At 52.1% G+C, this 25857-nt stretch overlaps 19 protein-coding genes across 19 annotated transcripts; 11 read left to right on the top strand and 8 right to left on the bottom strand.

The window, feature by feature from the left end:
- Positions 1–4: 4 nt before the first annotated feature.
- On the top strand, positions 5–1963 carry B9G98_02784 (Heat shock protein SSC1, mitochondrial; the record flags this gene model as incomplete). Its single annotated transcript, XM_024809341.1, has 1 exon — positions 5–1963. One exon carries the CDS (start codon positions 5–7, stop codon positions 1961–1963), a length of 1959 nt encoding a protein of 652 aa, XP_024665109.1.
- A 92-nt stretch (positions 1964–2055) lies between these two features.
- Positions 2056–2472, top strand: B9G98_02783 (hypothetical protein; the record flags this gene model as incomplete). Its single annotated transcript, XM_024809340.1, has 1 exon — positions 2056–2472. The coding sequence occupies one exon, from the start codon at positions 2056–2058 to the stop codon at positions 2470–2472; it is 417 nt and encodes a 138-aa protein (XP_024665108.1).
- On the bottom strand, positions 2460–3089 carry B9G98_02782 (hypothetical protein; the record flags this gene model as incomplete). The annotated part of the gene is made up of 1 exon (XM_024809339.1): positions 2460–3089. One exon carries the CDS (start codon positions 3087–3089, stop codon positions 2460–2462), a length of 630 nt encoding a protein of 209 aa, XP_024665107.1.
- Positions 3090–3141: 52 nt separating this feature from the next.
- Positions 3142–4437, top strand: B9G98_02781 (Zuotin; the record flags this gene model as incomplete). The annotated part of the gene is made up of 1 exon (XM_024809338.1): positions 3142–4437. One exon carries the CDS (start codon positions 3142–3144, stop codon positions 4435–4437), a length of 1296 nt encoding a protein of 431 aa, XP_024665106.1.
- Positions 4438–4492: 55 nt separating this feature from the next.
- B9G98_02780 (hypothetical protein) lies at positions 4493–5110 on the top strand (the record flags this gene model as incomplete). Its single annotated transcript, XM_024809337.1, has 1 exon — positions 4493–5110. One exon carries the CDS (start codon positions 4493–4495, stop codon positions 5108–5110), a length of 618 nt encoding a protein of 205 aa, XP_024665105.1.
- Positions 5111–5115: 5 nt separating this feature from the next.
- On the bottom strand, positions 5116–6735 carry B9G98_02779 (Serine/threonine-protein phosphatase 2B catalytic subunit; the record flags this gene model as incomplete). Its single annotated transcript, XM_024809336.1, has 1 exon — positions 5116–6735. The coding sequence occupies one exon, from the start codon at positions 6733–6735 to the stop codon at positions 5116–5118; it is 1620 nt and encodes a 539-aa protein (XP_024665104.1).
- A 186-nt stretch (positions 6736–6921) lies between these two features.
- Positions 6922–7470, top strand: B9G98_02778 (Pre-rRNA-processing protein TSR2; the record flags this gene model as incomplete). The annotated part of the gene is made up of 1 exon (XM_024809335.1): positions 6922–7470. One exon carries the CDS (start codon positions 6922–6924, stop codon positions 7468–7470), a length of 549 nt encoding a protein of 182 aa, XP_024665103.1.
- A 1-nt stretch (position 7471) lies between these two features.
- On the bottom strand, positions 7472–9151 carry B9G98_02777 (Protein HID1; the record flags this gene model as incomplete). Its single annotated transcript, XM_024809334.1, has 1 exon — positions 7472–9151. One exon carries the CDS (start codon positions 9149–9151, stop codon positions 7472–7474), a length of 1680 nt encoding a protein of 559 aa, XP_024665102.1.
- A 1494-nt stretch (positions 9152–10645) lies between these two features.
- B9G98_02776 (hypothetical protein) lies at positions 10646–12388 on the top strand (the record flags this gene model as incomplete). Its single annotated transcript, XM_024809333.1, has 1 exon — positions 10646–12388. The coding sequence occupies one exon, from the start codon at positions 10646–10648 to the stop codon at positions 12386–12388; it is 1743 nt and encodes a 580-aa protein (XP_024665101.1).
- A 233-nt stretch (positions 12389–12621) lies between these two features.
- On the top strand, positions 12622–14055 carry B9G98_02775 (hypothetical protein; the record flags this gene model as incomplete). Its single annotated transcript, XM_024809332.1, has 1 exon — positions 12622–14055. One exon carries the CDS (start codon positions 12622–12624, stop codon positions 14053–14055), a length of 1434 nt encoding a protein of 477 aa, XP_024665100.1.
- Positions 14056–14076: 21 nt separating this feature from the next.
- Positions 14077–14941, bottom strand: B9G98_02774 (Mitochondrial thiamine pyrophosphate carrier 1; the record flags this gene model as incomplete). Its single annotated transcript, XM_024809331.1, has 2 exons — positions 14077–14080; positions 14121–14941. The coding sequence occupies 2 exons, from the start codon at positions 14939–14941 to the stop codon at positions 14077–14079; spliced, it is 825 nt and encodes a 274-aa protein (XP_024665099.1).
- Positions 14942–15039: 98 nt separating this feature from the next.
- B9G98_02773 (Exosome complex component RRP46) lies at positions 15040–15699 on the top strand (the record flags this gene model as incomplete). The annotated part of the gene is made up of 1 exon (XM_024809330.1): positions 15040–15699. The coding sequence occupies one exon, from the start codon at positions 15040–15042 to the stop codon at positions 15697–15699; it is 660 nt and encodes a 219-aa protein (XP_024665098.1).
- A 48-nt stretch (positions 15700–15747) lies between these two features.
- Positions 15748–16076, top strand: B9G98_02772 (hypothetical protein; the record flags this gene model as incomplete). The annotated part of the gene is made up of 2 exons (XM_024809329.1): positions 15748–16035; positions 16074–16076. The coding sequence occupies 2 exons, from the start codon at positions 15748–15750 to the stop codon at positions 16074–16076; spliced, it is 291 nt and encodes a 96-aa protein (XP_024665097.1).
- Positions 16077–16097: 21 nt separating this feature from the next.
- B9G98_02771 (Valine--tRNA ligase, mitochondrial) lies at positions 16098–19220 on the bottom strand (the record flags this gene model as incomplete). The annotated part of the gene is made up of 1 exon (XM_024809328.1): positions 16098–19220. The coding sequence occupies one exon, from the start codon at positions 19218–19220 to the stop codon at positions 16098–16100; it is 3123 nt and encodes a 1040-aa protein (XP_024665096.1).
- A 136-nt stretch (positions 19221–19356) lies between these two features.
- Positions 19357–20298, bottom strand: B9G98_02770 (Cytosolic Fe-S cluster assembly factor NBP35; the record flags this gene model as incomplete). Its single annotated transcript, XM_024809327.1, has 1 exon — positions 19357–20298. The coding sequence occupies one exon, from the start codon at positions 20296–20298 to the stop codon at positions 19357–19359; it is 942 nt and encodes a 313-aa protein (XP_024665095.1).
- A 35-nt stretch (positions 20299–20333) lies between these two features.
- On the top strand, positions 20334–20693 carry B9G98_02769 (Uncharacterized protein C3B9.05; the record flags this gene model as incomplete). Its single annotated transcript, XM_024809326.1, has 1 exon — positions 20334–20693. The coding sequence occupies one exon, from the start codon at positions 20334–20336 to the stop codon at positions 20691–20693; it is 360 nt and encodes a 119-aa protein (XP_024665094.1).
- Positions 20694–20733: 40 nt separating this feature from the next.
- Positions 20734–21630, bottom strand: B9G98_02768 (hypothetical protein; the record flags this gene model as incomplete). The annotated part of the gene is made up of 1 exon (XM_024809325.1): positions 20734–21630. The coding sequence occupies one exon, from the start codon at positions 21628–21630 to the stop codon at positions 20734–20736; it is 897 nt and encodes a 298-aa protein (XP_024665093.1).
- A 406-nt stretch (positions 21631–22036) lies between these two features.
- Positions 22037–24994, top strand: B9G98_02767 (ISWI chromatin-remodeling complex ATPase ISW2; the record flags this gene model as incomplete). The annotated part of the gene is made up of 1 exon (XM_024809324.1): positions 22037–24994. The coding sequence occupies one exon, from the start codon at positions 22037–22039 to the stop codon at positions 24992–24994; it is 2958 nt and encodes a 985-aa protein (XP_024665092.1).
- Positions 24995–25044: 50 nt separating this feature from the next.
- B9G98_02766 (Peroxiredoxin HYR1) lies at positions 25045–25539 on the bottom strand (the record flags this gene model as incomplete). The annotated part of the gene is made up of 1 exon (XM_024809323.1): positions 25045–25539. One exon carries the CDS (start codon positions 25537–25539, stop codon positions 25045–25047), a length of 495 nt encoding a protein of 164 aa, XP_024665091.1.
- Positions 25540–25857: the final 318 nt, after the last annotated feature.

Raw genomic sequence — 25857 nt, 5'->3', positions numbered from 1 at the left:
AAAAATGCTCGCTGCTAGATATGCTCGTGTTGCGGCCAAGCGTGCGCCTCTGCGCATGGCGTCGCCTGTTTTCCAGCAGACCCGTTTCAACTCTAATGGCAAGATTCAGGGCACCGTAATTGGTGTGGATCTGGGTACCACCAACTCGGCCGTGGCCGTCATGGAGGGCAAGACCCCCAAGGTCATTGAGAACTCCGAGGGTGCCCGTACCACTCCGTCCGTCGTTGCCTTCACCAAGGACGGCGAGCGTCTTGTTGGTGTGCCCGCCAAGCGCCAAGCCGTCGTCAACCCCGAGAACACCCTCTTTGCCACCAAGCGTCTCATTGGTCGCCGCTTCGAGGATGCTGAGGTCCAGAAGGACATCAAGGAGGTGCCCTACAAGATCGTCAAGCACACCAACGGCGATGCCTGGGTCGAGGCCCGCGGCCAGAAGTACTCGCCCTCTCAGATTGGTGGCTTTGTGCTCACTAAGATGAAGGAGACCGCCGACGCCTACCTTGGCAAGGCCGTCAAGAACGCCGTCGTTACCGTCCCCGCTTATTTCAACGACTCCCAGCGTCAGGCCACCAAGGACGCCGGTCAGATCGCCGGCCTTAACGTCCTCCGTGTCGTCAACGAGCCCACTGCCGCTGCTTTGGCTTACGGTCTCGAGAAGGACGACGACAAGCTCATTGCCGTCTTCGATCTCGGTGGTGGTACTTTCGATATCTCTATTTTAGAGATCCAGAAGGGTGTCTTCGAGGTCAAGTCTACCAACGGTGACACTCACTTGGGTGGTGAGGACTTTGACATTGTCCTTGTCCGTGAAATCGTCGGCAAGTTCAAGAAGGAGACCGGCATCGATCTCAGCGGTGACCGCATGGCCGTCCAGCGTATCCGTGAGGCCGCCGAGAAGGCCAAGGTCGAGTTGTCCTCCTCCAGCAAAACCGAGGTCAACTTGCCCTTCATTACCGCCGACGCCTCCGGCCCCAAGCACATCAACGAGACTCTCACTCGTGCTCAGTTCGAGAAGCTCGTCGATCCTTTGCTCAAGCGCACTGTTGAGCCCGTCAAGAAGGCCCTCAAGGATGCCGACGTCTCGGCTTCCCAGGTCAATGAGGTCATCCTTGTTGGTGGTATGACCCGTATGCCCAAGGTCAACGACATCGTCAAGGAGGTCTTCAACCGTGAGCCCAGCCGCAGCGTCAACCCCGACGAGGCTGTTGCCATTGGTGCCGCCATCCAGGGTGCCGTTCTTTCCGGTGAGGTCCAGGACGTTCTTTTGCTTGATGTCACTCCTCTCTCCCTCGGTATCGAGACCCTCGGTGGTGTCTTCACCCGTCTCATCAACCGTAACACCACCATCCCTACTCGCAAGGCTCAGGTCTTCTCTACTGCCGCCACCGGCCAGACCTCTGTCGAGATCCGCGTTTACCAGGGTGAGCGTGAGCTTGTTCGCGACAACAAGTTGATCGGCAACTTCACCCTCGGTGGCATCCCCCCCGCCCCCAAGGGCGTTCCTCAGATCGAGGTCACTTTCGACATTGATGCCGATGGAATCATCAACGTTTCTGCCCGCGACAAGGGCACCAACAAGGATGCCTCTATCACTGTTGCTGGCTCTTCTGGTCTTTCCGACTCTGAGATCGAGAACATGATCAAGGACGCCGAGAAGTACGCCGACCAGGACAAGGCTCGTCGCGAGATGATCGACGCTGCCAATCGCTCCGACGGCGCCGCTAACGAGATCGAGAACTCTCTCAACGAGTACCGTGCCCAGCTCGACGCCAACGATGTCAAGGAGCTCGAGGCCAAGGTCGCTGAGGTCCGCGAGCTCGTTGCCCGCTCCCAGGCCGGCGAGGAGGTCGACAAGGAGGATCTCCGCGTCAAGACCGACGAGATGCAGAACAAGTCTCTTGAGGTGTTCAAGAAGGTCTACGAGAACAAGGCCAAGGAGCAGCCTCAAGACGAGAAGAAAGAGTAAATAGTTGTCTTTTCTTGTACATAAATTTTAAACCCCTGCCCCAGTACATGGTTCCTTAACACAAAAAGGCGAGAAGAATTACAATTGACCAAATGCTCCATTTAGATGAAGCGTTTGCTGGTCATATAGACGCAATCCAAGGCCAGCTGCAGAAGCTCGACAGGACGGTTGGCGACCTGTCGCAGGTCCAGAACTCGGCAGTCGTCAACACCGAGCAATTCAGTCGGATCCTTTATGGATTGTACGTAGTGACAGCTGCAGTCAAGTTTCCGCAAGCGCCCGATTCTTTGGCACTCAAACAGGCAACGGAACCCTCCGCAAAGACAGCTCTGGTGCCTACGCAAGCTACTTTACCTCCGCAACCCAGGGTCGAGACTCCAAGATACAAACCAATGTCACCTCAAGAATCTATAATGCGGTTCTCATCTACAACTCGGATCCAAAAGCCTACACCAATTAAAACAATGCGCAGCTTTTATATGCCTGTTACAACAAATTATCGTGGCTGAAGCTCAATGTGCTTGCCAATTGTATACATGTATTCTCGTTCGGGAACACCCAGACTCCTCGACCCGGCGGAAACATGCAAAATACCCGTAATATCGTCGGCACGGCCCGTTGGAACAGGACGAATAGTTAGAATTAGACTGGCCTGATGCATGAGGGAAGTGACAAACTGAGTGAACTCCTGCGATACCGGTAACTGGGACTCAATTGACGGTCTAGACAGCTGGACAGCCACAACCACTCGAGATTTGACCAAAAGGCTCTTGATAAAGTTCAGCAAACCGGCATGATCCGTAAGGTTCGCCATTAATAAAAGTGTGGGGTACTGAAGCACGACAGTGCGCTTATTGAATGCCATGATTTTGGCAAGCACCACTTTGAGATCGGGCTTTATGAAATTAGGACCGCTCATTCTGATAAGGTCTTCTCCTAGATCCAAAAACTCGCCAGCAACTTTTGGTTTGTCTCGGCAAAAAGACACAAACAACGACTCTTTGTCGCAGAGCCACTCAAGTAACCACTGGCTGCTGGTCTGTGGCGTATCTGAAACAACAGCCAAACTTCTTTCTAAACCCAAAAGCTCGCCATTCTCATAAAAGCTGAGATCCGACAACAGCATTGAAAAGTGAGCCCTGCTGACACAAGCAAATTTTTTTTTTTTTCATCCAAAAATGTCGTTGCCTGCTTTGCCTCGCGATTGGAATAAATCCGAATCTTTCAAGGCTGTTGCTTCGTTCACAACCCCCGAAAAGCTTGCTGCCGAGCCTGTTGGCCCCGGCTTCCTTGGTCATGCTCGCCGTATTCTTCGCAACCGTACGTTCTCTGAGGACGAACGTCTGGAGGCCGAGCGCAACGTCAAGGCCATCGAGACCGCCGACAACGACTACGAGAGCGAACCTGAGGATGCCGATATGCTCCGTCACGACCCTAAGGACTGGAAGTCTCTTGACCAGTACGAAGTCCTGGGTCTCACCAAGTACCGCTGGAGAGCCGACGAGGACCTGATTCGCAAGGCACACCGCCGGAAGGTTCTCAAGCACCACCCTGACAAGAAGGCTGCTGAGGGTGCCGGTGATGAGGATGGATTCTTCAAGTGTATTCAGAAGGCATTTGAGACGCTGGTTGACCCGAGCAAGCGCCGTCAATGGGACAGTGTTGATCCCAAGGCCAATGTCCCCGTTCCCAGCAAAAAAACCAAGGGCGATTTCTTCGAGCGGTGGGGCAAGTTTTTCGAGGCCGAGAGCCGTTTCTCCACCAAGCAGCCTGTTCCCCAGCTCGGTGACTTGAACTCTACCAAGGCCGAGGTTGATGCCTTCTACTCTTTCTGGCGTCGGTTCGATTCCTGGCGTTCGTTCGAGTGGCTGGATGAGGACGTGCCCGACGACTCGTCCAACCGCGACAACAAGCGCTACATTGAGAAGAAGAACAAGGCCCTCCGTGCCAAGCACAAGAAGGACGACACTGCTCGTTTGATCAAGGCCATTGATCTCGCTCTTTCCGAGGATCCTCGCCACCGCATGTTCAAGGACGCAGACAAGGCAGCCAAGGCCCAAAAGAAGTGGGAGCGCGAGGCCGGATCTCGTGAGGCTGCCGAGAAGAAGGCTGCCGAGGAGCAGGCGAAAGCCGACGCCGAGGCCAAGGCCAAGGCGGACGCCGAAGCCAACAAGGACGCCAAGGAAGCGGCCAAGAAGGCCAAGGAGGCCGCCAAGTCTGCCAAGAAGAAGCACAAGCGTACCCTGCGCAACGCGATCAAGGACGTCAACTATCTGCTGCCCGAGGGCGAACAACCTAGCCCTGATACAGTGGCTAATGCACTGGCTGATGTCGATAACCTTATCGAGGCCCTGGACGACATGGAGCTCGCCGACTACGCCGGCAAACTGTCTCCTCTGACCGCCGACTCCGTCAAGGCCGCGTTCACCGAGGGCGTCCAGGCAAAGGGCATTAAGCCCAAGTTTTTTCTGTAAATCAGACTAAATAAAATAAATCGCTATAAAATCGCGCTCGCCGCTCTGATTACATATGCCAAAGCTGCTTTCCTGCAGCCCCAAAGATACCGATTTCATCGGAATTAAAGAGTACCTCGCGTCGACGCCGGTGGACTATGCTCTGGAGGACAGTCCCGTTCTATATGTGGTGAGTGACGGGAACATGTCGGGGCTGGCCAGCGGGCCGGCGAGATTGTGGGTTGCGTCGAACGGGCTGCACTTCTGGCCAGCCGCCGGAGGCCGCCAGGGCTTCACTGTGGATCTGGATGAAGTCAATTTGCACGCGATTCAGACCGAGCCGCCTGCTCTGTATCTGCAGGTGCAGGGCGAACAGGACTACGATTTTTCCGACCTCAAGTTCGCTGCGCAGGTGCCGGTGTCCCGGCTGTACGAGGCCGTCTCAGCGTGTATTGAGACATTCACACCGACCAAAGCCGCCGCAGAAGACCACCAGCTCAGCGGTGCGGACGTCAATGTGCCATTGCCGGACCTCAAATCCGGCCAGGCTGACGACGAGGTCTACTACACATACAACTACGAGGGCGCAGCCGCCGCGGACGTCGACGTGGGCGGGGAGGGCCGACTAGGCAAGAGCCGCCGACGCAGCGACTCGATGGAGTCTGAACGAACTCGAAAACAACCTCGTGACTAACTTATTTACCGGGCTAACTTATCGGCTATCCGCTCAAGTTGCTCCTCAAACACTCTGTCTTGAGTCACTCTCTTTACACTGTCTCTTCGAGCAATTTCAATGCGCGTTTCTTGCTCCTCCGCAGTCGGCGGCAGGCCCTCGTTTTCCATATCGGCCTTGCGGGCTTCATCGAACGACGAAATGGCTCCCTGCACCCCAGCAGACCCGAACATGAGCGTGCCCTTGGGCAAACTGTGGCCACTGCTGAGCTTGAACTCGGAAATCGACTCGGCCTCTTCGCGTAGCACGCTGAACATACGCGACAGGCGGCCAATTGCCAAGATCTTGTTGCGGAGTTTGCTGAACTTCTCGTCCTCGGGCGCGTCGGACGCAGCCATCGGTTTGGGTGGCTCTTCTGACTTTTCTTTGTGCAGCGACGAGGATGCAAGCACTTTTTCACTTTTCTTGGGGTCGCTGTCCTTGTCGAGCTCCTCTTCAGAGCACAAGTTCAAAATCGCCATGAGCATCTCCGACACCTTTTCTCCGACAAATGGCAAGGACCATGTAAACACATCAATAAAGTTCGGAAGCCAGTAAGGGTGCGGGGATGCATTGAACTGGCGAATGTTCAGCACGTTGGACTCGTACTTGAGAATGGCTGCTTTGTTGTTGTAAGCGTCCAAGTAGTTGGGGGCACTGAAAATCGTCATCAGCGACGGGAACCCCGTCGATTCGGTCTTTTTGTATGTCCGGTAGCCTGCATCTTGCGCCTCATGTGCTCGAATGACGCTCAGCAGATTGTTCCTTTTCAGAAAATCACACGTAGCCTGATAGGTGTAAAAGTATGAGCACCCCCGCACGCTATTGTGCACATATTTACTAGTAGCCACAACGTCGGGCTCAGACCCAAAGTCTTCGTGAGGGTCACTCCATAATAAATCACACATGAGCCCTCTGGTCGGGGGCTCCTGGAAGCGATTGATTTTCTCAATGTCTTCGATAGTCCGTAAGTCAGGTGACAGACCACCGTGAACACAAAGAAACTGCTTGTTCATGATAGCGGCCAGTGGCAGGGCATCAAACGACTCCATACATGCGTCGTATATCCTTGTTGAGTATTTGTGCTCGCACTCCTTGCGGAATGTGAAGTAGTTGGTGAGGTGCCGGCACTCGTGATTGCCCCGAAGGAAAAACATCGTGTCCGGATACCAGATCTTGAGAGACCACAGATACAGCACGCACTCAATGCTAAAGTATCCGCGGTCCACATAGTCTCCCATAAATAGATATCGGGTTTGCGCAGGATCCCCCCCAACCTCAAACAGCTTCATGAGGTCGTAGTACTGGCCGTGGATATCGCCACAGACAGTGACCGGAGCCGGAACATGCAGCACATTGGGCTCTTTCCTGAACAGTTTTGTGCCTTTGCGGATAATATACATTGCCTGCTTCTCAGTCAAACGGCCCTCGTCAAACAGAAACTGGCGCAGAAACTCCAACCGCGGCCGTTTGCCCGTCTCGTCAAACAATTCCTCGTCCAGTGGCGGCTTCGAAGGCGGACACGGCACATCTTTAACTGCTCGCTCTACCGTCGACATCTCGCGCCCTTCTTCGGTCACATACACTGTTGCGTCGCGAGTCCCCATGGTAGTAAGACGGTTAGTCACCCGGCCCCGCAAGCCAGAATTTTGGCAGGCTGCGACGGTGAGAACAGCCGGCAGCGGCTCTGCGATCTGCTCAAATATGCCATCTGTACATCTGCTACGGGTACTTTGATAAATTAATCGTATCTAGCGCTCATCTTAGTAGCTGACATAACTGAAAAATTTCTCATGTCTCTTCCTACTAAGGTTGAAGCGGAAGGAAATTCGCTTGTTTTCCCTAACGAGAAGCAGCAGGCGCGGTTTGAGGTGGGTCTGTCGTCGGCAATTTTTCTGTGGGACGAGCTGACCACCGCCGTCGACAATAATTGGGGCGGTGCAGACAGTGCGGAGAAGCGCGAGTGGCTGGTCGGCACAGTGATTGATCTGTTCAATGAGAGAGTCGTCGAGGCCGAGGACATCGAGTACCGTCTGCTGGGCGTCATGGAAGACGAGTTCGACGCTGTTCTCGAGACCGACGGCGCTTTCAAGGTCGCCCAGACAATCCTCAGTCTCTACGTCGAGTGCCTGGAGGAAAACTATGCCCAGGTCGACGCTCTTTACAATAAATTCATGGCCAGCCGAAATGCAGAGAAGGTCAAAGTGCAGGTCGAGGATTCAGACGATGAGGACGGATCGGCGTCTGACGAAGATGAGATGGACGTCGACGAAACCCCGAAGCAGGAACCTGTCATTGATGAAGACGGCTTTGAGCTAGTTCAGCCCCGCCGTAGGCGCTAGTTTATTTATTTTTCATAATCCAGTTTTTCGCCCGCTCTGCAACAACGTCCGCAACCGCATCAACCGCTCCGCGAGGCCGCCGAAGTGAAGGCCTCAGGTTCACCTTTTCAACCCTAAACAGCTCAATGTGAGTGCCCGTCCATGCTCCTGGGCCAAATACCTGCTGATCGTACCGGAAATTCGTGCCCCAGATTATCGATGCGTACCATCGCAGCCTTTCGGGACTCCACTCGAAGTTTATAGACCTGTAGTCTTCAGTGAGAACTTTGGGCATCTGCACCGCTTCAAACGTTACAGGATCAGACTCTTTGACTTCTCTGGCATACTCGGCAAACCACGAAGCCAGAATTCCTGGCCAGGCGACTTTACTCAGTTCAAAGACCAGCGGTTTGGCTCCTTCCTGGAGACTGGCGAGCGTCTGCTTGACGAGCTTGGTCGCCCAGACAATTTGTTTAGGCGTTCCATTGATAGTGATTTCCCGTACAAACCGAGTGAGCTCTACCGAGGTTTCCACATCCAAACTCGACCAAAATGGACACACGTTATAAAGAATGCGGAGCACAACGTCCACATGTTGATTCATAGGGATTGTAGCCAACCCGAGCAACTCATTCGCAATTGAGGGAGCAATATCTTGACGAGATGTCAGAAATAGTAGTAAGTAGCTTGCCGTGCGAGGAACTTCCTGCGGACTCGAGTGCAGAACAATATCAACAAGCCGCTTGCACACATCCAGCACAACACCGCCTAGATGATCGAGAACTCCTTGATTGGCCTGAACGCACTCCCACATTAGCGACAAATTCTCAATACTGGCATCGAGCTTCACCACAAGCCTGCTGACAACCAATTCCAAATCATCTTTTTGGCGAATCTTGGACAGAAGCTTCCGAAACACGTTAGGCTTACCCTCAGAATTAACATGAACGACCAGCGTCAAAAATAATTGCTGAGACAAATGTGCCATAGCTGCCTGTGATGTGCGAACAACTTCTTCCTCGAAAGGCTTGTTCCAAATCGACCTCGCGTTGGCTAAACTTGTATTGAACAACGAACAAAATATAGTCATGATCTGTGCCTTTGGAAGCTCACTGACCATATAATTCAATCCATATGGTGTATCTTCAGAATAGAGTGGCTGCGAAAGCGCGACCAAAAGCAGTCGCATCACCTCAATTCGATTCTCAACCATCCTCGCGCTGGGCCGGAAATCGAGCACCGTCCCGACACCTTGAGTCCATATTTGCTGGTCACTTTCAACTGTAAATCCAGGATAATAAAATAATCTAGCCACCGTATCAATCAGATCTTTTCCTAGTGTGGATTTCCAAATATAATCTATACCCCATGTGGAGTCGCCTTCATATGCTAGTGGAAGTACACGCGTCAGAACGCGAATACTCGATAATACGGGTTGGTCCGAGTGCGATCCAATAGCAGATGGTCTGGTTGACTGAACAAGCCGTTTGATGCAAACCTTAAGCAGTGTTTCGAAGTTCTCGGGATGCGTTTCTTTGACTTCCCTAACGTCCTTTGCAGGAACCAGACTGCACAGTTCGCGGCTTTCAATCCCATCTCCTAGAATGAAATTCCATATTTGGTTTTCCTCCGAAATATCACTCGTGGATGTCAACTCATTGAAGTGTGATTTAAACTGAATTTTTGATTCGGCTGCGCCCATCTTAAGGATACGAGGGTATGCTGACGAGGATCAAAAAAAAAGAAATGGCGACACCAGCAGGACTCGAACCTGCGCGGGAAAATCCCAAGAGATTTCTAATCTCTCGCCTTAACCGCTCGGCCATAGTGCCTAATTTTAAAAATTATTAATCAATGGCATACAAGTAGGTAGAAAAGGCTCTTGACACAAGCTGCCCAAAATCTCTGATTAGTGTTAAAAATAGAAAAAAAATGGCGACACCAGCAGGACTCGAACCTGCGCGGGAAAATCCCAAGAGATTTCTAATCTCTCGCCTTAACCGCTCGGCCATAGTGCCCGGATTCTTTGAAAAAATACCACAGTCAGATATAAATATCAAGTACAAGACCTGCAGGTTTTTACCCATTCCGTGACTTACAAGTCTGAACCTCGTGTCGTATGTCCATTATCATGGGAAGGGCGAGGTGACAGTTTGGTATTTCTAACCACTGACGTGTTCAAATCTGAAAAACCCGTGTGTTACTTTTATGGACAAATAGATAGTTCTTCAATCCGTAGTTGACCTGCTACAAATTTTTCAAACACTAAAAACACTTTTTGAGTGCTTTCTGTAGTGATGATTGTGGCGCCTTTTAGATTTGGAGCTTATAGTGTGGAAAACAGCTTTGACCGCTCAAAGCTCAGCCACTATAGTTCTCGTTTGACAGCCAGCGTGCTTCCGGTCGATACAGCCGTCAAAAGGTATTACATTTTGCGCGGTTTGTAAAGTGGTGGGTCTCTTCGAGCTAAAATTCAGATGCTCCTAGCTGGAGCTTTTTGTTTTCAGGTCTCACTACTATGACACTGACACACAACAGGGAAATGATCACCGCTACATAAATAACTGCACAGCCCAAATACATGTGAATCGCCCCCATATTGTGTCTTTTGGAGGTTTTAGAGTTTTAGGTTCAGCTTGGGGCGATACCCCACACCATCGAGAGCGCATCGAGTCTATCTGGTGACAAGGGAAAAAACCCGCACGCCTTCCACAATCTTTTCTCTTCAACAAATAGCTAATTCCCATATTTTTATGCCAATTGAATAAATTTACGACAGCTTGTCTTCGATTTGGAGCCTGTTCGCGATACCAGCAGCGTATGGGCATCAGGACTGCATGCATCATGCGTGCATACCGATCTGTACCTCGCCCATTAACTGAGATCCAGCAGTTAGTTAGACATTTTTCAGTCAGATTGATACTAAATATAACCACAAGACTTTAACCACCGTATCTGGCCGCCAAATTCTCCAAAATGTAGGCTAATCACTGCCCTCGTGTCTTGAGAGCTCAACTGAGAAATCACATACAGCATTTCCAATGGTTGGTTTTGCTTCCAATTGCTTCCGCTGCACTTCCACTCCGCATAAAGTTGCGTTGTACGCTCTGCAAGCTAGTGACGTGCGTCTTTGTATGTGCAGGCTTGTGTATATATAGGCCCAAAATTTTTTGGTACAGAGTCTCAGCCCATCAATATGCCTTCTTTAGCAAAACAAATCTCGCTCCTTGTCGTTACTGCTGCGGTCACGGCTCTAACACAAGACGAGTTTAATCCTTCACTGCAACAAGTCGGAGCTACGTTTCAGTCCGCAGCGAAAGCAATAGGCTCAAACGATGAGAATGTCTTTAACGATCAGTTACAGTCTCTAGTTCATGTGATGGAAAAGCTGCTTGACACTTTGGTTGATGTGACGTCACCCATGTCTCTTGATTCACTGCCTAGCTTTGTATCTGCATATACCGCTCTTGAGAGTGGGATTTTAGATTATACTCAGCAGATCAAAGTTTACCAGACTTCGCATCCCGAAATGGACAAAACTACTGTGGGAAAATCTGGTTTGGGCTCGATAATTTATAGCGTTCAAAAGAAGCAGTTCGCCCTGCTTCCAGAGAATGCACCTTGCAAGTTTATCGATGCTATTTCGACAGCTTCAAACAAAGCAGAAGACTCAATTAATGAGGTCATGGACAGCAACTATGCAACAGCATCTCTTCCGGATTGTGTAGTGAATTCAGATGATGATCTCCTCGAGAGCGGTGGCCCCGACAGCAGTTCAGCGAGTAGCACCGGGAAAAGTCCTGTGCCCAGCTTGACTGAAAGCGAGCCCACAGCTCTGACTGTTACTTCTTTCATGGATTCTGAAACGACCATCACTGACTTGGTTAGTTGTAATGTATGTGTCTCGAAGAAGTCGAAAATGACAAACATCATATCTTCTACTTTATCGCCGACGCTAAGCAAGAGCAGCTTGTATGACACCTCTAAAACTGATTTAAATGCTGAAAGTACAGCAACCTCAGTTTCAAGTGGAATCTTCCGAAACTCTTCTACCATCACGCAAACCACAGACCGGGCAACAACCAGCATTAGCACCCCGTACTCCGTGTTACCTACCGGGCCCTCACCAGCCCCAAATACGACGGAACATCGGTTCACCACGATAGTCACTACTGCGTTCACGACATTCTGTCCAGAGCCAACGACCTTTTGTTACGGTGACGACAAGTGTTCCACCGTAACTGAAAGTACGACACTTACCATTACGGATTGCCCTTGCACAGTTGTGGTTCCACTTGAAACCACTAGCACCAAGTACGGACCTGGTCAAAATATGACTGTGTCCGTTTCAGTTCCTCAAGGCGAGCCTGTTCCGACCACGGAACTAAAGACGCAAAGTGAAAATACTGCTGTGCCTACATCCGGGTCCCGAAACGAGACGATTTCTCAAAATCCATCAATCGGAACACTTCAGCCTACATCCGGGTTCCTAAATGAGACTATTCTTCAATCAGAAGGCAGAACGGCCCAACCTACATCGGAACACCAAACTGCTACGGGTGCTCAACCGACATTGAAGAGCCAAACCGAGGGAGTCGGCTCCAATCCACCGCATACTAAAAGCGAGATAGTTGACCACCCCACATCGGTAGTAAACGGTGAAACTTTTACTGAACTCACGCAGGCACCTCCAAGTGGATTACCCGAATCTGTCTCAACTGAAAACGTTCTTTTACCCGGCGTCGAAAGCGAAACTGGAGCTGGAATTATGCCCACCTCAGAGCCGCAAGCTGCGGTCTCTATGGTACCTACGTCAGAGCCACAGCCCGGACTTGATCTGGTTCCGACTTCGACGCCTCAAGGCGCACCTCAGCTAGCAAACAAAGGCTCAAAGCTGGGCTCTGTCCTTGCCTTTGTGCTTTTACCGTTGCTTTTCTAGACAAGATGAAACTCTTTTCAATCATTACCGAACGCTCGATTGAGTAGCTCATAGCATGCTCTCCTAAAGTCTCGAGAGCCGAGTCTTGATGCCAATTAACAAACGACACAAACGACTCATACACTATAGTGTTTCTCAATAAATATAAAACCTATAAAACTTCGACCATAATCGACATCAAACAGACATAAACCTGCAGGGCGATTACAAATATTTTTTTAGCGCTGAAAAAAATGGCGAGATCAGTGACGGACTATGACGAGATAGCACAGCTGATTGAGCAGTTAGAAACTACCCCTGAGGAGCAGCCGACCACTATTCACAGTATTTCATCGAGTATTATCCAAAAGTTCGGCAGCTTTGCCCGTAACGATGCATTTGCAGCCAGCCAGGATCCTGTTGAAAATAAAAAGATGGAGTGGCTAGTTGCCCAGTTGGACGAGTTCGCTGGCATAATTGTCAATCTAATCTCGAGCGAGAACGAAACCATTGCTCTCACTGCCTTTGCAGTGGCTCTGAAGATCGCTCTCATAAATGGAAAGTACCGGCACATTAATGTTCAACCCCTTATTCAGGAGATTGCCACTGCCTCCCTTCAAGCACCTTGTGATGTCTTTCTGGGGTGGTCAGAGTATCTATCTAGTGACGACACTCGCTACTACTTTTTGCGATGTGTCCCGGAGATCATTGATAGTGAAAACGAGGTCTCCCGGCAGTGTGATCGCCTTCTTTCAGTTCTGGGCAGTCTAGAAAACCTCCCGCAAGACAATGACCAGATTGTTGCATTTTATTTCGGCAAGCCCAAAGTCTCCAAGAGTGCAATCAAGAGCGGTAAAGGTAACGTGCTCTCTTTGAACTCGCACCGCTCTGCGTTCCAACGGGCCTGGCTGGCCACTCTCCAGCTCCCCTTGTCTTTAGGGCAACTGAAACAGGTATTCACAACCATGCATGCTACTGTTATTCCCAACATGTCGAAACCTCAGGTTCTTATGGACTTTTTCACCGACGCTTATAATCACGGCGGACCCATTGCCTTGTTGGCCCTGAACGGGTTGTTTTCACTGATCCAAGACTACAATCTAGATTACCCCAATTTCTATAAGAAGCTCTACTCGCTTTTGGGTGATGGCTCGCTTCTTGTTTCGAGCCAAAGAGCACGGTTTTTCCGTTTGCTAGATCTGTTTTTGTCCAGCACCCATCTGCCCGCGACAATCCCAGCCTCTATTATGAAACGACTTGCAAGACTGAGTTTGTATGCGCCCCCTGGTGCACTTGTGGCTGTTATTCCGTTTATTTATAACCAGATGAAGCGTCATCCAACCTGTGTGCTTATGATCCACCGCACAACCGACGTGCGCGGGCCCGATGCGGATCCCTTTGATGAAAACGAAACCGACCCAATGAGAACAAGGGCGATTGATTCATCGTTGTGGGAAATACAAATGATGACCGAGCACTACCAGCCTAACGTCGCTGCGATGGCCCAAATCCTGTCCCAGCCCATGCGAAAGCCTAGTTATCAGCTCGAACACTTCTTGTCACATTCTTATGAAACGCTGTATGCTTCACAAAAGCACCGCAAGGGCGATGCGCCTGCGCTCGAGTTTGAGGATGTGAAGCTGTTTGACGACGCCGAGGGCGGTATTATGACGGCGTGGTCACTTTAAACTTGCGCAACAGAGTAATGCTCATCTCGTAAAAGTAGATGGTGAAGAAAGACGAGGGAAGAGACTTCACAATAGCAATAGTCAGTCCCTTGTAGAGCCCTCGAACGCCCTCCTGAATCACGATCTCCTTACCACATGTAATAAAATTATGCGAGTAGCGTACACCATAGCCGGCCAACGATTTGTGGGAAACAGCAGACCGGCCATGCACCTGGACACGCTTGCGGATGGTGTCCAAGGGATAAACAACTGCCTTGCTGAACGCACCGGCCAACGAAGCAGCAGATAAGATCTGCGGGGCCCACGAGGGCATTTTAGAGCGGAACACGCTGTATGAAGCGAAAAATAGACCCATGTTGGGGAATATAGGAACAATTGCAGCCGTAGCACCATGGTAGAACCCGCGCAGCCCGCTGGACTTGTACACTGTAGCCACATTCTGCATGAACGTTCCCCGGCCAAGTGGGTCGCGGTTCGCAGCTCCGCGAGTGCGCAGAACGTCGAACGGGTAGGTCACGAGAGTGGAAATCGCACCTGCGAGGCCGCCTGCAATGAACTGCTGAGCACTCTCGTTGAGTCTTCCGTTTGACAGCTGGGTCAACACGATGTTGAATGACCGGATCGACGCAAACTGCACGGATCCAAAAGTGATATATAGGATTTCAGCCGGCAGATTGCCTTTCCAGAACGCCCTGATGCCTTCGTTCTTCGCAATGTTGTAAACGGTGGACCAGATCTTTGGCTGTGTGTACGTATTAGCCAGCTGGATTCGGATTTTGACGAGGTCTAGCGGCGCGATGACCATTCTCGAGAGCATTCCGGCCGTGCCACCCCCCAAAACAGCCTCAGTAGCCGTGATATCTGTGTGGCTGCTAAGATGGTTCATTTTGTGACGACTGGAGCAGCTTTCAGACGCTATAACCCTCTGCCAATCTTGCACGCCGAAATAAAAATTCAAGCCCAGTGATTATGTTAATATTTTTCATGCCTCTTCACAACAGTGACGGCAGTGCAGAATGGATTGCTGGCCATAATGGAGGCGATACCAGGATAATATGCTCGGTTAACGGTCCTATTGAGGTCAAAACCAGAGACGAGCTGCCCACCATGGCCACTCTGGAGCTGGTTGTGCGCCCCGTGGTTGGCCTACCGACTATCCGCGAGACGTTACTGCAGGACTGCACTTATGGTTGTTTGAGATCGATTGTATTGCGAACGCAACTCCCCAGGTCGTTGATTCAGATCGTCGTGCAAGTGCTGGATGCTGGCGAGCCTGTTGAGTACACCGTTTATGAGCTTGTTGGTGCGATCAATAGCAGCGTACTAGCGCTGGCGAATGCGGGCATTCCTCTTAGCGGGCTAGTTGTCGCAGTTTGCCTGGCCATTGTGGAAGGGGAAATCGTTTTGAACCCCGGCGTCGATCAGCTCAAAAAGTCCCAATCCACCCATGCTGTGGCCTACAAGGTCGATAACGGTCCTGAGGAAGTCCGGTTCAGGCTCGTCATGTGCGAGTCTACCGGGCTCTTTACCCAGAACGAACTTCTACAGGTCCTAGAGACAGCTGAGGATGCCGCACGCGAGGAAAACAAGAAAATGCGCAGCATGATTGAGCAACAAGTCGCTGAAAGTCTAGCTTTTGCCTAAATGTGGTCTATACTAGTAAATGCAGGTCGTTTATAGATGTGAGATGATATGTCATACGCACAAGATTGGCAAAAGCTGATCTCGCAACAGCCCGAGACGGCGGCTCTTGTAGGAGCAAGTGTTGCTCAGAAAGTGTCCAAATCAGACCTTGTCGCCATTGTGCAGGCACATGAACGCGTCCAGACACTCAGAGCCGAGCTTGAGCAGGAACGAAAACGACACGCAGATCTCGTCGACCAGGTAGCCAATCTGCCCCCAGACCACATAGCGGCGACGCCCAAGGGCTCCAAGGAGCGCGAGCAACAGTTGGCTGACCTGCTCAGCGGTCTTATAGCCGTGTCGAACCTGGATTTTACCGAGCACGACTTACGTAGTAAACACATGTAGATTATATTTATTTAGTCCAGCTTGAGGCGGTTGAACTCGCTGAGAACAGCCTCGAGGCCCTTGATTTCAGCAGCATAGCCCTCGAGTTTCTTGTCGTTTTGCTCGCGAACAGACGCCTTGACCTTGGTCTCGTAGTCGGGGACCTTGGTCTGCTTCTCGAGCTGCTCCTTGACCTTGTTGATCTTGTCGATCTTGGCCTGGGCCTTACTGATTTCCTCGTCAAAGTTCACGTGGCCTTTAACAACAATGAAGACGCGGCAGACAGGGCTCACGACGCCAACAACCGAACCAGCAGGCGTCTGAGCATCGTCGGTGAGCTCGAGATCGCTGGCCGCCTTGATCAACGACAGAATAGAGTTCTTTTGCTCCGTGACAGTGGTAAGAGACTCGCCAGTTGCAGAAACAATGACTTTGGCGTCCTTGGTAATGTTATATTGGGCAAGGAGAGAGCGCGCAGCCTTGACAACGTCGAGCACCAGATCGTAGCCCCGCACGGCGGCATCGTCAAATGCATTAATCGACGGATATGACGTGAGAACAATCGAGTCGACGTTCTCATCACTGCGACGAGGCAGGCGCTGCCACAGCTCTTCGGTAATAAATGGCATGAAGGGGTGGATCAGTTTGAGACCCTCATCCAAACAGGTGTAAAGTGTGTCCTGAGCAGACTTGCGCTCAGCATCAGTGCCCTCGAGAATCAAGAACTTGGAGTTTTCAATATAAACATCGCACAGCTCGTAAAGCCAGAAGTTGTAGATGACGCTAGTGGCCTCCATGAATTGGCGGTTGTCAAGGTGCTCAGCAGCCTGTTTGGAAGCAGCCGAAAGCTTGGCCAAAATCCACCGCTCAACCAAAGACTCCTTGCCGGTAGCCTTGGCAGGCCCAGAAGAAGGAACATAGTCGTCACCCAGGCGCATAAGTGCGAACTTGGTAGCCTGATAGATCTTGTTGCAGAACTTGCGGTAACCCTCAACACGCATAATGTCGAGGTTAATATCACGACCGCCAGTTGTATAGGCACAAAGGGCGAAACGCAAGGCGTCAGTACCACACTCAGGAATGCCATTAGGGAACGAGATTTTCTGTCCATCCTCAGCCTTTTTGATCTCACGGGAATCCAAGTTACCGACACGCAACTTGTCGTGAAGACCTTGGAGCGAGATACCAGCAATGACGTCCAGAGGATCAATGACATTGCCCAAAGACTTGGACATCTTACGGCCCTGAGCATCACGGACAAGAGAGTGGCAGAAGACCTCGGTGAAAGGAACCTCGCCTGTGAGCTTGAGACCAAGCATAACCATACGAGCGACCCAGAAGAACAAGATATCCCAACCAGTCTCCAACAAAGACATGGGATAGAACTTGGCCATGTCCGGAGTCTTTTCGGGCCAGCCAAGCGTGCTGAATGGCCACAATCCCGAAGAGAACCAGGTGTCCAGAACATCCTCGTCTTGCTCGAGTTCGAACTTGCCGGTAAACTTGGCGGCAGCTTTCTGCTCAGCTTCCTCACGGGTACGACCAGCAACCCAGTTGGTTGAATCAGCGGGGTCGGGACGAGGCTCGCCCTCGCGAACAACCAAGTAAACAGGGCAGCGGTGACCCCACCATAGCTGACGGGAGATACACCAGTCCTGAATAGAGTTCATCCAGTGGAAGAACTCGGCCTCAGATGAGCGGGGGGTGATGGTCAGCTTGCCCTGCTTGACAGCATCAATGGCCATCAAAGCCTGCTCCTTCTGGGAAACCCACCATTGAGGTTTGAGCAAAGGCTCAATAACATCGCCCGATTTAGAGCAGGTGGGGATGGTCATGGGGTTGTCCTTTTGCTCGACAAACAAGCCTTTCTCTTTGAGGTCAGTGATAACTTTGTAACGAGCATCGAAACGCTTCATGCCAGCATAAGGTCCAGCGTTCTCGTTAAGCGTACCATCGTCGTTCAAAATATTGATGAACTCAAGATCATGGCGCTTACCGGTCTCGTAATCGTTAGGATCGTGAGCAGGAGTGATCTTGACGGCACCAGTACCGAATTCCATGTCGACGGCGACATCGTCGAGGACAATGGGGATTTCACGGTCCAGCAGGGGGTGGTGGACCTTGTGACCATGCAAATGAGTGTAGCGAGGATCCTTAGGGTGGACGGCAATGGCAGTATCACCAAAGCATGTTTCAGGACGAGTGGTGGCAACAACAATCTTCTCATCGCTACCAACCACGGGGTAGGCGTAGGAGGTGATGACACCAAACTCGACCTTGGACTCGTAGCCGGGCACACTCAACAAAGTGCGGCCAGGAATGTCCTTATTATCAACCTCAAGGTTGGAGAGGGTTGTATTGAGGGCGGTACACCAGTTGACCAAACGAGTGGCGCGGTAAATGGTACCGTCATCGAACAATCGAACAAACGCTTCGGCCACAGCCTTTGAACGCGTTTCGTCAAGAGTGAACGCCTCGTAACTCCAGGCATACGAAGCACCGAGAGACTCTGTCTGTCTGCGAATACGCTCGTGGTACTCTTCTTTCCACTCCCAGACCAGATCAACGAACTTTTCGCGGCCCAAGTCATGGCGAGTCTTTTGCTCGTTTTTCCAGAGCATCTTCTCAACAACGCTTTGCGTGGAAATACCGGCGTGGTCGAAACCAGGGACAAACAGCGAGGTCTTACCCCGCATGCGGTTGAAACGAATGAGGGAGTCCTGGATGGCGATCGTCAATGCGTGTCCAATGTGCAGAGCACCCGTGACGTTAGGCGGAGGCGCAGGGACGACGAATTGGCCACCGGGAAGGCATTCGCCGTCGGCAGTCAGCTTGGGCTCGAAAAAGCCCTGCTTTTTCCACCACGCGTACCACGAGGACTCAACGGCCTTGGGCGAATATGCCTTCAGCGAGGGGTCGTCGAGGCTAACCAGCAACTTCTTCTCACCCTGAGCGGTTTTGTCGACGAATTCAGGAACCGGCTCGGCCGCGGGCTTTGCCGCTTTCTTGGGCTTGTCCTTTTTGGCTGCGCCGGCAGTCGCATCCTTCTTGGCCTGCTTGGCCTGGAACTTGGCCAGCTTCTCGGCCTTCTTGCGCTCTTTCTCGAGCTCTTTCTCGGTCTTTTCCCGCACTTCGAGTGCTGCGTTTTCAGACATCGTGGCCTTCAATCTCAATAACCTTGGGCCAATGCGTCGAAACGTTTTGGAAAAAATTCGTCACTATGAGATGACTAAATATTCAGTGAACCAAGGTGACTGACTAAATGAATAAATATTGAATTAGAAGAGTAGATTACGGTGTAGGAATGCCGCGGATCTGAGCGTTGAGCTGGGTGATCACGCCGTTGAGTGCAGTGGTGACGACGCTGTCGGGGAACGCCTCGAAGAAGTTCTCGCCGCGGTCGCTGCACTGGCCAATGCGGGGGTCTAGGGGTACAGAACCCAAAAAGGGAACATTTAGTTCTTGGGCGAGCTGCTTGCCGCCGCCTGTGGTAGGAATGAAGATGTCGGACTTGCCCTGACAATTGGGGCAGACGAATCCGGCCATGTTTTCGATCAGTCCCAGCACGCGGATGCCGGCCTTTCGGCAGAAGTCGATTTCCTTGCGGACATCGAGCAGGGCCACCTCTTGAGGAGTGGTGATTATGACTGCCCCGTCTAGTCCACTGGGCGACATGTACTGGTTAATGCTCAGATGCTCATCGCTAGTTCCGGGCGGAGTGTCGACCAGCATGTAGTCGATAGGGTTACCCCAGTCGACATTTTTGAGGAACTGCTTGATCAGGCCGTTTTTTTTCTGGCCTCGCCAAATGACCGCTTCATCGCTGTTCGGAAGCATATATGCAATACTCATTACCGCCAGGTTATCGTCTGCGTACACCGGGGTCCAGCCCGAGGCAGCGGCGTGGATTTGCTCGCCTTCAGTGCCCATAATTCGGGCCAAAGACGGTCCGCAAAAGTCCAAGTCGAGCATGGCGACCTCCTGGTTTTCATTGGCACTCAAGGCCCAGCCCAGCATAGCGGCAAAAGTCGATTTTCCAACCCCGCCCTTGCCACTTAGCACGAGGATCTTGTGCTGGACGTCACGCAGCGCTTCTGTGATGGCTGGAATGTCCGGATCGGGGCCCTTGGGTGCACTAGCACAGATCTCTTGGTTGGGGCAGCCCGCACACGCGTCCGCCAGCCCGGCCTGCTCACTCTCGGTGCCCGGACAGTGCTCGGGGGGTGTCTCCATGACAAATAGGGCAGTGGGATGGAGTGCAGTTACTCATGTGCTCGCACTATCCGGAGGCTCAGGTATCAGTGCGCACAGTGTGTTGTCGAAAGTTCTTTGATTGCCCGGCATGCCACGAGGCGAGCGAAGACCACGCCTTGAAAAAGACCGTGGACATGGCCCTAATCTGCAAAAAGTGTCGCAAGGCCTTCCGGAAAGATCTGCGCGATTTCGACCCGGAAACAGACTCGTATTGCCCGCATTGCGACAATCATTTTGTGTTTACGTCGGCGCAGCCCGCGGCCGTCGCTCCGTCCGCAGCCATGCAGAACCTGGACGCCCGGATGATCAGGGACAACGACGTCGACGACGAGCTCCTGGGATTTGCGCCCGATCTGTCGAAAAAGTTGGGATGAGATAAAATATAAGTATATACGAAGAAAAGATAAATATCTATTACATGGGGGGGCCACCGTATTTACCCTCCTGGTAATCAATGAACGCCGTGGAGATCTCCTCGGGAGTGTTCATGACGAAAGGACCGTAGCCGACCATGGGCTCGTCGATGGGCTCACCGGAGAAGAGCAGCATTTCGCTGCCGTTCGCACCAGCAGTGAGCTGGACGGAGGTTCCGGTGCGGTCAAAGGCGACCAAGCTGGCGGGCTTGATTTCGCGGTCGTTGACCTTGACGGTGTTTTTGCGGACGAGGATACCAGTATTCCATCCATCGGGAAGATCGATGTTGACTGACTCGTTGGGCTTAAGAGAAATGTCGTAGACATTCATGGGGGTGTGGGTGTTGGCGGGGCCCTTGGCACCCTGGTACTCACCAGCGACCACGCGGAGATTACCACCGGTGGGCAGGCTCACGTCGGGAATGCTCTCCCTGGTGATGGACTGGTAAGTGGCAGGCACGTTCTTCTTAGCCTTGGGCAAGTTGACCCAGAGCTGGATCATCTCAAAGTCGCCGCCCTTGGAGGTGAACTCCTTGGAGTGCATCTCCTCGTGCTGGATACCGGCGCCAGCAGTCATCCACTGCACATCGCCAGTCTTGATGGTGCCGGAGCGGCCGGTGGAGTCGCGGTGGGAAACCTCACCCTCGTAGGCAAAGGTGACGGTCTCAAAGCCGCGGTGCGGGTGGAAACCAACACCACGCTGCTTATAGTGGGGGTCAAAGTGCTTGGGCGCAGCATAGTCCATCATGATGAACGGGTTCAGCTGGCGACCCAGGTTGTTGTAGTCGAGCATACCCTGAACGTAGAACCCATCGCCTACCCAGTGGTGGGGACGGTTGGAAACAATCTTGGAGATAGCCTTGGTGGATTGCGCTAGAACTTGTTGGAAGTCACTCATTGATTTCTTAAAGATAGTAATCTTGAAAGTAGATCGATGATCTAGATGGGTTGCTCGTGGCACTTTTATACCTCTTTGCGCTTTCTGCACGACGATGACACACGTGCATATCTTTGACGATGCTCAGCGGCAAGCCGTTGACTATGCGGGAGCAATATGTAATCCTTGCGACTGGCCAGCAGCGAAACCACTGGAAGATGAGCGAGCAGACAGTAAATATAGGTAAATTACCGATAGAAACGGTTCGGGAAAAAGCACCGCAAACAGTGCTTGCTTCCAGCCCGTCCAATGCCTCTTCAACTATTTCAAAAAAATCCCTCCCCTTCTCCCAGATAAGCCTGCTGTTGCTTTTTTTCACCCTTCAAGTCAAACCCAGCCCGCGCTGAGATTTCGTCAGGGATTTGTCATGGACACCGCGTCGCCTAGCTCGTCAAGGGCGCCAACGCCAATGGCCCTGAGTGAGGAGGAAATAAAGCGCCAACGGAAGCAGTATTTTGTAGATGAGCAAAAAGAGCGCCTCAGTCGCCAGAACGTCGAGGACTCGGCCAAGCGGTTCAAGTACCTGATTGGGCTCACCGATCTGTTTCGGCACTTTATCGACGCTCGCGCGCAAAAGGACGAAAAGTTTAGGCAAATTCTCGACGATGCAGCTATTGTCACGAAGCCGGCCGAGCCCAAGGCCGTGACGGGCGACCACCGCCATCGCAAGACCGAAAAGCAGGAGGACGCTGAGCTTTTGGGCGACGAGCAGGACGGGGCCCAGGAAACTACGGTTTTCCAGGAGTCGCCGGCGTACATTCATGGCAAAATGCGTGATTACCAGGTCCAGGGTCTTAACTGGATGATATCCCTGTACGAAAACAACATTTCCGGTATTTTGGCCGACGAAATGGGTCTCGGAAAGACCTTGCAAACGGTAGCATTTTTGGGGTACCTCCGCTACATTCGCGGTATTGCTGGCCCGCATCTCGTGCTTGTTCCCAAGTCCACTCTGGATAACTGGCGTCGCGAATTTGCCAGATGGACGCCTGAGGTGTCGACGGTGGTCGTGCAGGGCGACAAGGAATCGCGCGCCCAACTCATCAAAGACCGCTTGCTAAGTACCGATTTCGATGTCTGCATTACATCCTATGAGACTGTGTTACGCGAAAAGGCCCAGTTTCGCAAGTTTGCTTGGCAGTATATTGTGATCGACGAGGCTCACCGCATCAAAAACGAAGAGTCTCAGCTGTCGCAAATCATTCGCTTGTTTAGCTCACGCAACCGTTTGCTGGTGACAGGTACACCTTTGCAAAACAATTTGCATGAGCTGTGGGCCTTGCTTAACTATTTGTTGCCTGATGTCTTCAGTGATAGTGCCGTGTTCGAAGAGTGGTTCGAGTCCCAAGGCGGTGATCAGGATCAGGTCGTACAGCAATTGCACAAAGTCCTGAGACCGTTTTTGCTCCGCCGCGTCAAATCCGAGGTAGAGCACTCTTTGTTGCCCAAAAAGGAAGTCAACCTGTACGTGGGAATGACTGATATGCAACGCAAGTGGTACCAGAAGATTTTGGAGCGTGATATTGAAGCCGTCAACGGTTCAGTCGGTAGCCGCGAAAAGAGTCGCTTATTGAACATCGTCATGCAATTGCGTAAATGTTGCAATCATCCTTATTTGTTCGAAGGTGCCGAGCCGGGGCCTCCATACACCACTGACGAGCACCTTATCTACAACAGTGGCAAGCTGCTTGTGCTTGACCGCCTACTGAAACGATCAATGGAGCGTGGATCTCGAGTTTTGATCTTTTCTCAAATGAGTCGTGTGCTCGACATCCTTGAAGACTATTGTTTCTTTAGAGGGTACAAATACTGCCGAATTGACGGTTCCACCGATCACGAAACACGGGTCAATACTATCGATGAGTACAACCGCCCGGGAAGCGACAAGTTCATTTTCCTGCTCACCACCCGCGCTGGTGGTCTTGGTATCAACTTGGTTACTGCCGATACGGTTGTTTTATACGATTCGGATTGGAACCCTCAGGCTGACTTGCAGGCCATGGACCGTGCGCACCGTATTGGACAGACCAAACAGGTGCATGTGTTCCGGTTTGTTACCGATTCGAGTATCGAAGAGAAAGTTGTTGAACGTGCGGCCAAAAAGCTTCGTCTTGATCAGCTGGTCATTCAGCAAGGCCGGGCCCAGCAGCAGCAGAAACAACAGGCCAACAAGGACGAGCTTATCGATATGATCCAGCACGGTGCTCAGTCTGTTTTGGACAGCGACGAGAAAGTGTTGACTGAAGATGGGTTGGATATTGACAGCATCTTGGAGCGGGGCGAGGAGCGCACTGCCGAATTACAATCCAAGTACCAGTCGCTGGGTATTGACGACCTTAATCGCTTTGATGGAGCAAACAGTGCCTATGACTGGAATGGAAAAGACTTCAAGGCATCCAAGAAGACCAAGACCCCCGTGTTATTGTCTTTGGGCAAGCGTGACAACCGGGCCAAGGACTACTCTATCAACGGCTACTACAAGGGCGCGTTCCGGAAGAACCTGGTGGGCCAGGGCGTCGATCGCCGAACCATGCCAAGGGGCTTCAAGCAGCTGCACTTGCAAGACCACCAGTTCTGGCCGCAGCGGCTGTATGACCTTCAGGACCAGGAGTTGGCGTACTACCGCAAGCAGAAGCAGCACAAGGTTCAGCTTGCTGCAGATGTCACGAATGCCTCCGAGGAGGAGCTGCTCGACCAACAGCTGGAGCAGTGGGAAATTGATAATGCAGAGCCACTCACCGACGAGGAGCAAGCCGAGAAACGAGAGCTTGGCCATCACGGGTTTGATAATTGGAGTCGCCGGGAGTTTACTGGCTTTATAGCCAACATGGCTCAGTTTGGCAAAGACAACCTCGAGGAGATTGCGCTCAACACTCCAGACAAAACCATGGAAGAACTCGAAACGTACCATGAAGTATACTGGCGGCGGTACGGCGAGATCGAGCTGTTTGAGAGGTACAATTCGAGCATCGAGGCAGGCCAGGAGCGGGCCGAAAAGCAGCGGCTGCTGGCAGACCTGGTGCGCAAAAAGATCGAGTCGTGCCCGGCACCCATGCAACAGCTGCAGTTCGACGTGCCTGCCCCGGCGGGATCCAAGCGCAATATCTACTCCGAAGAGGAGGACCGCTTCCTGGTGCTGCAACTGTACAACTTCGGGCTCGACGCGCCCAACCTCTACGAACAGATCAGAGAAGCCATTCGGGAGTCGCCGCTCTTCCGTTTCGACTGGTTCTTCCTGAGCCGCTCGCCGGCCGAGCTGGCCCGCCGCTGCCAGACCCTCCTGGGAGCCATCCAGAAAGAGTATGAAAAGCCTCAACGCAGATAATTATTTCTTGTGCTACATACAAATAAGAGAGAAAAAAATATTAACAAAAGCTAAGCCTTGACGTCCTTGAGGGCCCTTTCGATATCGCCCTCGAGCTTGCTGGGGTTGGTGATGGAGCCCCAGCGGTTGACGACGTGGCCATTGGCATCGACGAGGAACTTTTCAAAGTTCCACTTGATGCCCGAAAAGCCCAGGAAGCCGGACTTTTGGCTCTTGAGCCACACGTAGACGGGATCAGCGTTGTTTCCGTTGACCTCGATTTTGTCGAGGACCGGGAACGAGACGCCGTAATTGAGCGAGCAGAAGGAGGCAATTTCGTCGGCAGAGCCGGGCTCCTGGCCGCCGAACTGGTTGCAGGGGAAGCCGATGATTTCGAGGCCCTTGGCGTTGTACTTTTTGTACAGAGCCTCCAGATCAGCGTACTGCTTGGTGAAGCCGCACTTGGACGCGACGTTGACGATCAAAACAACCTTGCCCTTGAGCTGGGAAAAATCGTAAGGCTGTTTCTTGGCGTCTAGTGGTTTAAGGTCGTAGAAGGAAGTCATTGGGGTTTGAGCAAATGTGGAGAATCTGTTGTTCCTTATATGCGCCCGGGGGGCGCTGGGCCCTAACCCTATAACAAAGCACGTGGCTGGACCCGTACATGGGCGGTTGCAATTGATACCTGCGGTGGGCGGTCGTGGGATTGAAAGGTGCCTGAGGCCTGCGAGCGGCCGTCCCTGCGTGCGCAAAAGACCTGGGGTGCCGCACACCCTGCCTGGGGCTCGCAAGATGGTGGTGAGCATGGTGACTAAAGAAACATCAAGTTAGAGATCTAGAACATGAGCATGCCTAAGAGCCTCGGCAGTTGAGCGAGCATGCCG

This window comes from Wickerhamiella sorbophila (genome assembly GCF_002251995.1).
Source record: "Wickerhamiella sorbophila strain DS02 chromosome Unknown contig3, whole genome shotgun sequence".
NCBI lineage: Eukaryota > Fungi > Ascomycota > Dipodascomycetes > Dipodascales > Trichomonascaceae > Wickerhamiella > Wickerhamiella sorbophila.
Note: the sequence above shows the minus strand (reverse complement) of the source record. Positions and strands in the feature narration are given on the sequence as shown.